The sequence below is a fragment of the Sapajus apella genome, unplaced genomic scaffold (genome assembly GCF_009761245.1).
Source record: "Sapajus apella isolate SASKATOON/1434 unplaced genomic scaffold, GSC_monkey_1.0 scaffold4, whole genome shotgun sequence".
Lineage (NCBI taxonomy): Eukaryota > Metazoa > Chordata > Mammalia > Primates > Cebidae > Sapajus > Sapajus apella.
In genome coordinates, this window is record NW_022436944.1 from 13,351,277 (window position 1) to 13,364,019 (window position 12,743).

Genomic DNA, 12,743 nt, shown 5'->3' on the forward strand with positions numbered 1-12,743 from the left:
GGCAATCATTTAAACTTTTTTCTTCTGTAAAATGGCATAAAACTATCATCTTTGTTGGGCATGGTGGCTCACGTCTGTAACTCCACACTTTGACAGGCTGAGGCAGGTGGATCACCTGAGATCAGGAGTTCGAGACTAGCCTGGCCAACATGGCGAAACACCATCTCTACTAAAAATACAAAAATTAGCTGGGCATGGTAGTGGGTGCTATAATCCCAGCTACTTGAGAGGCTGAGGCAGGAGAATCACTTGAACCTGGGAGGCGGAGGTTGCAGTGAGCCAGGATAGCACCATTGCACCTTAGCCTGGGTGACAAGAGTGAAACTCCATCTCAAAACAAAATAAAACAAAGCAAAACAAAAACAAAAACCTGCCATTTCTAGGGATGATACAGCTTTATCATTTGCATACCTACAAATGAAAGCAGGAATGCTAAGAGATGTCAACATATTAATTTTGGTGTCTGCCATTATCAGGGTGACTTGGTAGTGGTATACAAATCCTGGAAGGATTATTAATGTTTTAATCTTTTGTGACATTCCTTGTAATGGCTAACAATTGCATATTAAAAAATGAATATATGAAGAGAGAAATCTTTGATGCACAGATACAATCTCTACTAACCTTTCAAAATGACTTCTAGTTCATCTCTTAAAATGTCAAAGTTGCCGTAACGGGAGCTGGTCTCGGGAATGACATTGCGTTTCAACCAGCCTCCGCATGCATATTTGAAAAAGTCTGTACAAGGCTCAGCGGTGGCATCCATGTTTTGGATCAGTCGAGCAGCTGCAAGAACAGAGAAAAGACTAGATAAAATGATGGGTGTGTTTCTTATGTAGCTTAAAAGGAGAAAAAGGCATGTTGCTCCCTTTTGATTGTTATCAATTTGTCAGAAGCTCCATTTTCTTTTTTATGTAAGTCAATTCAGATGGATGACGAATGCTATCTGTGTATAGTTCTTTTTCCTTTACTATAGTTGGTTCATTTTATTTTGGACTGTGTGAATCCCTCCACCCTGGGTCCACAGCCTTCCCACCCCACCACCGAATAATTTTCTGGCTAGTTCCTATTTCAGAAGAACAAAGAATAGAGGTCTACTTTGAGTTGGCCATCTTGGGCCTGAGGTTAGCATGTCATTCTTCACTCTGATAACATTAGTTGCCAACTCTCTCTTCAAAGTGCTGTGACTTTTGAATGTCTCTGAGACTCTAAGCCATGGAAGATTGTTAATTAATTTTTATCATTTTAGAAAGGATCTGAAGCCACAGTTATTACTTCCTGGACCTTGCTCAAATAAATTTTATAATTCAAATTTGACATCCAATTTGCATTTGTTTATATAGAGTCTGTCATTATAAAACTGGCTGTAAGCTTATTAGTTTTTCTCAGGTCCACTTTTCTCTTTGAGGACTATGATGAAAATGCAAATCAACAAAGACTGAGTATTTATAATCAGTACGCTGACTCTGCTAAAAGCTGCAATTGATAGAAAGATGTGTAAAATAGGAACTATTTCCAGTGAAGAGGAGAATATGGCCCAATGCCCATAACGTCTATACCTGGAACCAAAAAAATTCTGCTACTGCCCTCCCCACTTTCCATCTCATACAAGCTGAACTGTTTTGCAATAAAAACAAAAGAGCAATTGAGAATTCATCTGTATCAAGAGAATATAAGTTCTCAGATGAGCTTCTGAAAACACCTCATTTTCTGAATTAATTAATTAAAAACTTCAAACAATTGCTGAGCTGTATGGGTTTTTTTTCCCCATTTATTTATTTTATTGCATTTTAGGTTTTGGGGTACATGTGAAGAACATGCAAAATTGTTGCATAGGAACACACATGGCAGTGTGATTTGCTGCCTTCCTCCCCATCACCTACATCTGACATTTCTCCCCTTGCTATCTCTCCCCAGCTTCCCACCCCCCACCATCCCTCCCCTATTTCCCCTCAACTGACCCCAGTGTGTAGTGCTCCCCTCCCTGTGTCCATGTGTTCTCATTGTTCAACACCCGCCTACGAGTGAGAACATGCTGTGTTTGATTTTCTGCTCTTCTATCAGTTTGCTGAGAATGATGGTTTCCAGGTTCATCCATGTCCCTACAAAGGACCCAAACTCATCGTTTTTGATGGCTGCATAATATTCCATGTTTGGTACGATAAATATGTTTTCCAGCTAAGCCTCAAGCCCCCACTCTGAACCACCTTTTGGGCATGTTTGCTTGTCTGCCACCTCAGGGCCCAGCTCTTTAATACAAAACTCTCAGCATTGTTTCCAGAGCAGTCTTCTCATGATTTTTATGCTTTTGTATACAGCACAATTGTTATCATAGCCTCCTGGGTTTGAAACCTTGGACAAAACTGTATTTCTCTTTCCCTTTGGTTTACTGGTAATTCCTTTGCCTCTTTTCCATACCTCTTATTCTGATTGGTACCTGGTTTACATCTTCATTCATTTTTGACTAGAAGTTATCCAGTTCTTCATCTTGATATATTCTACACATCTTTCACAGACCAAACTTTGCAAAAGACTCTTTGACACTGGCCACAACCTTGCCAAAAAATATCAGTGGCTTGACATTTCCCAGGTTAAATTACAAACTCTTGGCCAGGCACAGTGGCTCACGCCTGCAATTCCAGCACTTTGGGAGTCCGAGACCATCCCGGCCAACATGTGGTGAAACCTCAACTCTACTAAAAATACAAAAATTAGCTGGCCATAGTGGCAGGCACCTGTTGTCCCAGCTACTTGAGAGGCTGAAGCAGGAGAATCACTTGAACTCAAGAGGCGAAGGTTGCAGTGAGCCAAGATCGCACCACTGCACTCCATCGTGGGTGACAGAGAGAGAAACTGTCTCAAAAATAAAAATAAAAACAAAATCTTTAACTTGGCTGCTAAACCATTACCAGATTAAATGTGTGTCTCTACCTTTCCCTTTTCCCCTTTTGGTGTTTTATGCAAACTCTATTCCAACCATGGGCCTCTTCAATATGTCACAAACATTCCTTGTGTTTTCTTAGTCCTGTGCCTTCACTTTAATCCTCCTCATCCCACAGCTTTGATTACTCCTGCTATTCTTTACAAATTCTACCTATCATTCAATGTTCAGCTCATGTTCCATCTCTTCCCTGATGCTTCTGTGACTCCAAACTTCAAGGAATATTTCATTCTCCCAACTCCTGAGAGCTCATTGCCTCACTATGTTCAATGTTTAGATGAGATTACTTTGAGTTTTTCATTGTGAATACCTACCCTGTCTATCTAGCTATTTTGTTGATGTGATTAATCTCTTTGTATTCCCATCACCTAGCACCTGGGTAGTAGGGGTGCAATTATGTTTATGTGTGACTGAATCATCTATGAGTCTTCTTACCACCTTCTCTTACAGCCCATCACTCTGCTCCCCTCCCCTCACTACAGAAGTCAAATCAGTTCTCAGTTCATTGCCTCCAGAATCCATTCTATCCTTCCCATTGTTTCCATTCTGTCTCAAGCTCTCTTTCTCTCAGACTCTATTTGTGCCCTTTTGACCAAGCTGTGGCTCCAGGCCTCTTTTTACCGGGTCCATTCTGCACTCCACAGGCACATTAATGTTCTCAAAATACTTCAGAATATCATTTTCCACTCCAAAGTGTTCAATACCATCCTTTTGCATTCATAATAAAATGCAGATTCCATAGCACATTTGAACACTAATAGAACTAATGAAGCTTCTCCTTTGCTACTTTCTCACATGAGCCATCTGCCACAGTTAAGTGAGTATACTCAGTTTCTATGAGACACCTTATGGTTTTCTGCCTCTGCAACTTTGACTGTGTTACCTGGCCCCAACACGTACTCATAAATATTCCTTCATATTATTGCACGTTTTGAAATTTCAGGCATTTTCAAAGCCCAATCCAAATACTCCTTCTTTATAAAAGACTGGCCTGACAAAAGTCTGTATCAGCTTGCAACATATTCGGTTTTTGCATGCAAACTCGTTATCTTCTCACCTGGACTGTGGCTCCATGAAAATAGAAAATGCATTTTCTCTCTCACAGAGCCTAACACTGTGCTCACTCAAGACTTGCCAGTAAAAACTCCAACTTTAACACCTCAGTTAAAGACTAGAAAACTGATCTAAAAAAGGTAGAGGGAAAAAGAAATTCCCTTGAACTTTTTTTTCGTTTATTTTTTTGTTTTTGAGACAGAGTCTTGCTCTGTTGCCCAGGCTGGAGTGCGGCAGCACAATCTCGGCTCAATGCAGCCTCTACCTGCTGGGTTCAAGCGATTCTCATGCCTTAGCCTCCTGAGTAGCTGAGGCTACAAGCCCACACCACCATGCCCAGCTAATTTTTTGTATTTTTAGTAGATATGGGGTTTCTCCCATATGGTAATGGGGAAGGTGAAAACAAAGATCCTAAATACATAGGATTATTACTTAAAGTAAAAAACCAGAAAACTAGAGGCTGAAAGAAGTGCTAACTACAGACATTCTAAGAACACACTCAGCAGCACATAACTCTTCTCTTTTAAGACACTTAAAAACATTTAAACTGAATATTGTAAAGGCTGTGCCATTTGGAGGGGGACTTCTGTTTTCTTCCCCTTTCTGGGGAGATGAATGGCTTCTGTCACAACATCACAGAGCTATAAACTCGACTCATAAAAGTAATGAACAAGTATGAACAAGCAGAATGAACACGAATAGTCATGAACAAGTCTTACTGCCTATTTGGAAATGCCACTTGCCCTTAAACACTGAACCCAAAGGATGGCTAGTGGTTGCAGTTCTCTGATCATGAGTGCAAATTCTCTGTCCTGCAAATGCAACTGTACTTCCCACATCTTCCAGGAGGCAAAAAGTTTAGCCTTTCCCTCTTCTACGTTGAATTTCCTCACCAAATACCCAGTACAGGTTAAACTACTTGCATCTGCACAACAAATCAAAGAAACAGTATTCAGTTTGTGAGGGTTGTACAGAGCAAAGAAAGGAAGAGGCAACTTTGCTAACTCCTTCCAGGGCCACTCTTTAAATTTCCCTTTGACCAGAGAGCTTGTCTAAGCATGGATGTATTCAATCACTTCAAAGAAAGCTCTCTGTTCTGATGAATATTTTGGGGCCACGGGCCAAGGCAAGTCATAGGCTAGCACTTTTATGCTGGGTCTTTGATCAACCTTCCTTTAATCTCTTATCGTGGGTTTGATTCTCGTTTTGCACCTTATCCTCTGGACCTCCTCTGTGCTGATTTTTCTTTGAAGTCAGTGTAGACTTGTGGGTAGGAGGCCATAGGAAACAGACGTGCAACTGTCAAACTGGTTGTAATTGTTTTTATGTTTTGTACTTTGTTTTGAATTACTCAACCTCTCCACATAGCCAACCTGGGCTCTTCAGATGTTTCCTTATCTGTGGGTCTCTGACATCTGAGTAAACAAATGTGGTTTAAAATCAGACAAAATTGTTCACCTTAATAAGTAAATATAAAAAAATAATGTAGTAAAGTCAAATGTATTGACATGGAATATTGTTGGCCAGATGTTGTAAAGTGAAAGATTTTATACAGATTAAAAATCTGCATAAAAGCACAGAAAATCTAGAAGGATATATACTAACATATTCATAGCAGTTAGATCTGGGAGGAGGGATTATGAGTGTGTTTAATTTTGTATTATTTGCATATCTTTATTTTCCAATTTGTATTAGATGTACATGCATCGCTTTTGCAATGAGGGGAAAAAAGTTTATTTTTAATTTAAGAAAATGGTCACACAAAGTCAAGAAAAGTAATCTTCTATTAATAATGAGCTTATTTCTTACAAATGACAACTCTGAATGTTTCGAGCTGATAATAAATGACACTATTTTCTTTTTAACTAATCTTCTTGTAACATTCTCCCAACTTATTTGACTATTGGAATTTAAAAACAAGTTCAACTAGCATCTGGGAAATTATTAATTGCTGTATTCCTCACTGAAAGATGTATTGTGTGCATATGGATTGGAAGATATTGTATACATACTGGGAAAATGTTTGGGCTCTTAAGCCAGACAGACCTGTTTTGAATCCCAGAGTTCCACCACTTTTTAGTTGTACAAGATTAAGTAATTTTCCCAAGATCAAGCAGCTAGTAAATTATGGCGCCCCAGGACTTGCACTTAAGCATATATGGCTCTGAGCCCACAACCTTCCCTCCCTGCTTCGGATGCAGAAGGCTGGTGGGGAGCATGAGAGAAGCAGCGCCTTGCACAGCCTTCTTTTCTACTCCTTCCCAAGTACGCTTTTAGTCTTCCTTTGCCTTGCCTTCTTTACTTCCTCTCCTTCCTGCCACTCTGAAGTCACGGCCGCCTTCCTTCCCTACTGTCAGACTTATCACCAGCAACTTGTGCTGGGACAAAGGCAGGACAAAGTACAGCATCAAGACTTGGAGAGTCCGCAGATGAATTCTTCACAGTGGAGCAAGCAGACAGGAAGCAGCATGGAGGTCACTCTAGGTGGGTACACTCAAAGGCCCATGCAGGGGTGTATCTTTTTGAAGTGTACATGTAACAGGATCTTGCCTAAGTTGTCTTTGGAGCACATTGGAAAATGAAGCGTGAAAAATCTCAGCAATATGTTTTAGGGCAGTACTTGTCAACCCTGGCTAAACATGTGAATCATCTAAGAATTCATTCAGAGTCTTTGGGATGGGTACAGACATTTTTTAAGGTTTTCTAGAGTGGGTCTAATGTGCAGTCAGGGGGAACCACCACATTAGACAATAGAGAAACATGGAAATGAGGACCAACAGATCCACTATCAGAAAAGTATAGTCCCATACTTACATGAAGTAGGAATATTTCCTTTTGCCTTTTCAGGCTGCAAATGCAAATGGGCTCACATCATGGCAACCTATGTTTTGCAGTGACTTCAGCCTAATTGGCTGGCAGAGTGTTGCAGGGAACCTCACATGTGTCTCATGCACAAGCCCACGACCTCAAGGCTTCCTTCCACTCTGCTCCACTGACTTTAGCCTCCACAGCCTCCTACCCAAACCCTGTCCATGATCCAGTCCCCGCTGGGTGCTGAAGCTGGATAATGCAGGGAAAATGCCTCCCTTCCTCATCTTTCACTGTCTCCAGTCTTGAGCAGAGCTATTGTGCCTACAGGTAAATAAGTCTCTTGAATTTTACCCCCTCTCTCAAGAACACAAGCACCAAGAGGCCTGGTTCTGGAGAAATTATAATAGCAAAAACTGTACTACATTCAAAATCACTTCTCTCCTCTGATGATCAAAGAACATTTTTGTTGATATCTCAGGAGGCTCATAGGCCTCTCAGAAGAAACGTGAGGCATAGCATTCCATCATTCTGTTAGACACTATTAGACATGGTGAAATTCCAGTTACATGGGACCCCATTACAGGTCTCCCTTAAAAAGAAGCAACCTTAAGTCTGCCTTTGAATGACCTCCAAGCCACAAGATCTCCCCTTTCTTATCTGCATCCCTTGCTTTCCAACATTACCAACAGTTTGCTAACTGAAAATAAGACTTTGGCACTATACACAACAACTATTTTGATATTTATATATGCACAATCCCTGGAACCTTGTTTTCTGGTGAGGGGGTGAGGGAGGGCTTAAAGAAATTTATGCATTGTCCAGTGCTCCTGGGGAAATAGTCAATAAACACGAGAGAGTTGAAATAAATATGATAGTCACAAACAGCAAATGAATACTCTAGATAGCATAAAGTTTCGTGCTGTAGTACACTTTTATGGGTTTAACTTTTTTAATGTTAGTCATTACTTAGCAGGTCATTGAGAGTTTCCCGTATGAATGATTTCACAGGAATTACAAAACAAGTATGGTTTATTCTTGTTATTTGTATGAGTTTTGTTCTATATAAAGTCACTACTATACTGAATTAGTGAATATTGAATTATTGACCCTAGGGGAAATACAAGGTTAGGTTCCCGTGAGCTTCTGGTCACAGATGATTAACACATAGCCTTGTTTTATGTGTGTTTCTGTTTAAAAACACCTTATTTAATATATTTGTTGATTCAGTAACATCTGACTCATTCCAACAGCACTGTAACTGATGCCTGAATGATGTTTATCTATTGCAGTATTTCTCTGTAAGGCGTATCACAGCCTTCTTGTGCTTTAAGACACTAGAGAGCATTTCCACATTATGGTTGTGGAAGCATTTTAACAGTGAAATAATCAGCAAAAAGCACAAAAATGCAAAAAATGCTGAGTAAATAGACTACAAAAAGCATCCTTGTCTATGGTTCCCTTGTTCAACCTCAGCTGAGTACATGTATGTAGAAAGACTCAAAGATTTTTCACCAGTCTGTGCATGTCTGTAAATGACTGTGAAAAAGCTGCAAGTAGTGATTTGGGGGTAATAAATACATTTTAAGGAGTAGGTGAATTAGAAAACACAGAATCCAGAAATAATGAGTAATGAGTATGCTTATATTCCTTTTTTCTTTGAGGCTTTTTGAAGTGTCTAGAAAAATGTACAAAACAGGAAAGAAAATTAAGTGGGAATACGGTACAAATATTTTCTTTCTCAATTACTACTCTATTTTAAAAACTCTTGGTCACTATAAATTCGCCATGTTTTAAATAGGTTAGGCATCTATTTACAACATACATACTACATATATACCCCGGTGGCATGACAAAATTCCTACATTGACTATTCTTCATCTGCATTGAATTAAGGTTTAGGAAATGGTATATAAATGAAACTGTTTTCAGCTTGTTGAGGTCTGCAAATTGCCTAAGTTCTCAGCTTCCTAACCCCAAACACACAACACCAGTATTGTAACATCATTAGAATTAGCCTGACTTATAATTGTTCTAGAAGTGTCCAAAAGAGGTCAGGAAAATGTTGGGGCACCCAGAAGCAAATGCTCTTTGTAAAGACCTTAGGACACCCATTCTGACCCAACCTTCTGTTGTAAATGCTTGCTTATTAACAGACACTAAACTTGATATTACTTTTAGCCTATTTTTGACAATTTAAAAATCTCTTTTGACAACATTCTTCAAGTACAGCTGACCCCATTCCCCTGCTGCCACCCTCCTCCCACCATCCCCCCAATCAAAATTCAGACAAAGTCAGAACTTTTTAAAAGAACACAAGGAAAATGCAATGTAATCACAACGGGTCACAAAGGATTCAATTCAAAAGGCAGCAATGTGAAAACTGGAATCAGGGGGACCATTCTTGAAGAGAAAATGACTGAAAACTAGCAGGCACATAGACTCTAATGCTAATAAAAACCAAATGGCTTTCATTACCAATACTCAGGATACTTCCACAATCTACTCTTCCATTTTTAAATGAAAATCCCTGCCCCCAAATTGCTTTTGTGATGCCTTGGCTGAAGAAAGATGGAGAGTGGGGGATGCCAGATGCTGAGTGTAATCTGGACTGCTAGTTTATCATTTAACTCAAACACTCCCTGTCAACCAGTGGTTATGTTCCAAGAAAGCCAAGGTCACGACTTATACTTGTCTAATTGGTGAGTACCAAGAAACCATCCTGTTCAGACTTATATAAGTAGATGTGAAGGAAGTTTCCAAGCATAGTGAATTTCCTCTGTACGGCTGCACTCTTAAGTAAGGAGACCTATTTTTGCTGTTCTAGTTTGAGGAGTAATTAGTTTATAACAATCTGTCATATATACATGTGACTAATTTACATTAAATGCATAGGTCTTATACATACAACACAAATATGCGTATACACACATAGGCACAAGCATGTGAATAACCAACCTGGATCCATTTGCTATCAGATAAATTCACTATCATATTTAAATATACAATGTAAATTATAGGATTTTCATTTGGGTTTAGCCAAAGATGCTTAAATGTAATAATAATAACAATAGAAGCCAACACTTGGCATACATCAAACACCAAGTGCCTACTTCATGCTAGCAATTTTTAAAATGCTTTCTTTAATATTTGTTTTCTTTTTACCCTATATGGTAACTATATTTTTCCCCCATTTTACAAGTACGGAAATTGAGGGTAAGTAATTTGTGCCCAAGTTCACATAGTTGGCAAAGGATATTGCTGTGGTTTTAATTCAAGTAGCCCAATGGCCAGCGTCTGGGCTCTTATACTATGTGAAACTTCCTTGGGTTTTAATCATTTTTCTTCCTTAGAAGTGCTTTATAAAGTAGGACATAATACTCCTATTTTAAGGAAATCTAGGTATGAGGTGGTTACAAACTCAAGGTCACCAATATACATTTAAGGAGTTTATCTAAAGCTGATCCTAGGTCTAATTTTATGCTGATGCTTTTTCCACAGTATCATTCTCCCTTAACTCTAAATAACATTAAAATTTTTTCAGAAAGTCTACAGAGAGGGAGAGAGAACGCAAATTAAGTTATAGAGCAACTACTGTTTTTCTTGACACCCAATTAAAATTTTAATTGCTCCATAACATGTATATAGTTATATAAATTTTCTCACCTCATTTGGCCCTGGATTTTAGAACTTGTTGAGATAATAACAGAAATCTCATGGCTAATGGATTCACAATAATAATCTTTAGTTGGCACTCCCTAAATTGGTGAAATTCTTCAGTCTTATCTCATAGCCCATTTCAATGAATGGCTCAGAGCCAAGGGAGGACTGGCAATTATTTTCCAGTAGGGATTCCTCCAGAATTCACAACAGAAACATATTCTGTTAGTAATAATACAAAAAAGTACTCTGGGTTACAGTTAAGTTAAAGTGCCATAAGTCTAAAAATAATGTTTCTTCTTCAGGTGCAATTTGCATTTTGAATCCTGAAAGACTCTGCTGGCAAAAAGCTATTAGGGATTATACTGTAATTTAAATACAGTATATCACTTAAAATGAATTATCAGATCTGCTGTTGATTATAATGTTAGCAAATGATGATAATGTTCCTTTTTTAAACTAAAGCTATAGAAGGTCATGAAAAGGCTACATTGTTCCCTTGGTAACACTCTTCAGATAGATCTCAAGTTCCCTGGACCCTGGCAGACAACTCTGAAGAGGGTGCAACAAGGATCCACACCCATGTTCCTCCTGTTTAAACATTGTGTTATTTTGGATCATATTGTTGGTCGAGAATAACCAGCCAACTTCTATAATATGTAATTACTGAGAGTAACTCAAAGCAGCCTGCCTTTGCATCAATTTTGGTTAGGGAGTGGTAAAAAAAGACAACAGCGAGAGGACAAACTGAGCCAACAGTGCTTCCTGAATGCTGCCTAAAATGATGTCAAGTTCTAAAAAGGCTCTTCTCTAGAGAGCACTAATAAATTTAGTAACTATTAATAAACCAAACATTTGATTGGCACAATGCCGTGTTTGGCTCCATATGTTTATATTTTTACTGAGTGAATAGCTATTTTCTATCATAGAAGATTCAGAAGATTATGTTAATTGTTTGCTTTCTCCAAAGAATTTTCTTCTTGTGAAGCATGAAAAGAGTGAAACTTTTCATTTAATTTCAACAAATATTGAGGGCCTCTATATATCCAACACTGTTAGGAACTGAGCATACCATGGTGTGATAAACAGACGTAATCTCTGCTCTCACAGAACTTGCAGGGTTTCATCTCAAACAAGACCGTTTATTTTCTAAGGCACGTGAGCTCCTACATTGTAACTATATCTAGATAGGAAAGATTGTTTTGCAATGCTCAGATCTTATTTTCAATTCTCAAACTTACTCAGTGTTCAGTTGACAACTAAAGCTCATACTTTATTCAGCTGAGGTAAGGAGTCACTTGTAATGTCCTTCCATAAATGAGTTTATGCATGTATGTGTGAGCTGGCTAGGAGTTTGAATTGATGTGTTAGGAATGAAGTAAGCAGAGATAGAGGAGTCTTACAGGATGGTAGTTGTTGAAGAACAGCAACACTTAGCTGAACAATGGTGTTCAAGAGAAGGAGAGCACAGAGGGTTAAAGGAGAGAAGAAATGAATTATTGAGAAGGGAGGAATTCAGAACAAACTGGAGTTGGAAAAGAAAAACCATTCTGATAGAGACTTTGCCTTTAGAGAGCTGGAAATGCTTACCCAAGTAGAAAATTAGTTGAAATTTTCCCTTAAACAGGAAAATGGTGGGAAAGAGAAACACATCCCAAAACTGTTTCCTCATTAACCTAGTTCTAGCTTAGGAGGGTAGAATTAGCAGGGTGAATTAGACAACTGAGAAGAGAGTAATTGACTTTATTGCTAGCAAAGAAGATGGATCAGACAGAAAGGGGCTAAACCAAGGAGGCTTGATAGAGAAATACTGAACTGAGAAGTCTGAACTTGCATAAGCAGGACCTAGCTAGACTGAAAACGTTTCTTTGCTACTGCTATATTTGTGTATCAGGTGTGCTTATAAATCACCTTGCATAGGCATCAATAACTTTGTGACTTCAAAATAAGGATCCTGAGAGTATATTTATTCAATCAATATTGATTGATAACTTACACATTGCTGGGTGCTAGAAATAGAATAATGAATAAGATAGAAACAGTAAAAACTTATATTTTAGTGGACAAAACCCAGACATTGAGCAAGTAATACCAAGTGAGATATGGGTTATAGGTAAAGTGTATAGGATGCTCTGGGAATGAAGGAGGAGCTACCAGTCAAAGGTAGAGGAGAGAGGAGCAATTCATTCATTCCTTTGACCATTCAACAAATATTTGAGTCAGGTTCTGAGCTATATCCCAGACGGAGAAAGTAGGTGACATTTTTTGACAAAAGAAGCAA

At 38.7% G+C, this 12,743-nt stretch overlaps 1 protein-coding gene and 1 long non-coding RNA gene across 8 annotated transcripts in view; one reads left to right on the top strand and one right to left on the bottom strand.

The window, feature by feature from the left end:
• LOC116539673 overlaps nt 1-1,742 on the top strand; it is a 34,861-nt gene extending 33,119 nt beyond the window's left edge. The window contains exon 2 of the long non-coding RNA XR_004264138.1: nt 1,390-1,742. This is a non-coding gene — a long non-coding RNA (uncharacterized LOC116539673). The remainder of the gene's footprint in view (nt 1-1,389) is intronic.
• MME (membrane metalloendopeptidase) overlaps nt 1-12,743 on the bottom strand; it is a 96,918-nt gene that overhangs the window by 60,990 nt on the left and 23,185 nt on the right. For all 7 annotated transcript variants that reach the window (XM_032262769.1, XM_032262805.1, XM_032262822.1 and 4 more), the window contains one exon: nt 625-786. In XM_032262769.1, the coding sequence (XP_032118660.1) occupies nt 625-786 (162 nt within the window). The remainder of the gene's footprint in view (nt 1-624; nt 787-12,743) is intronic.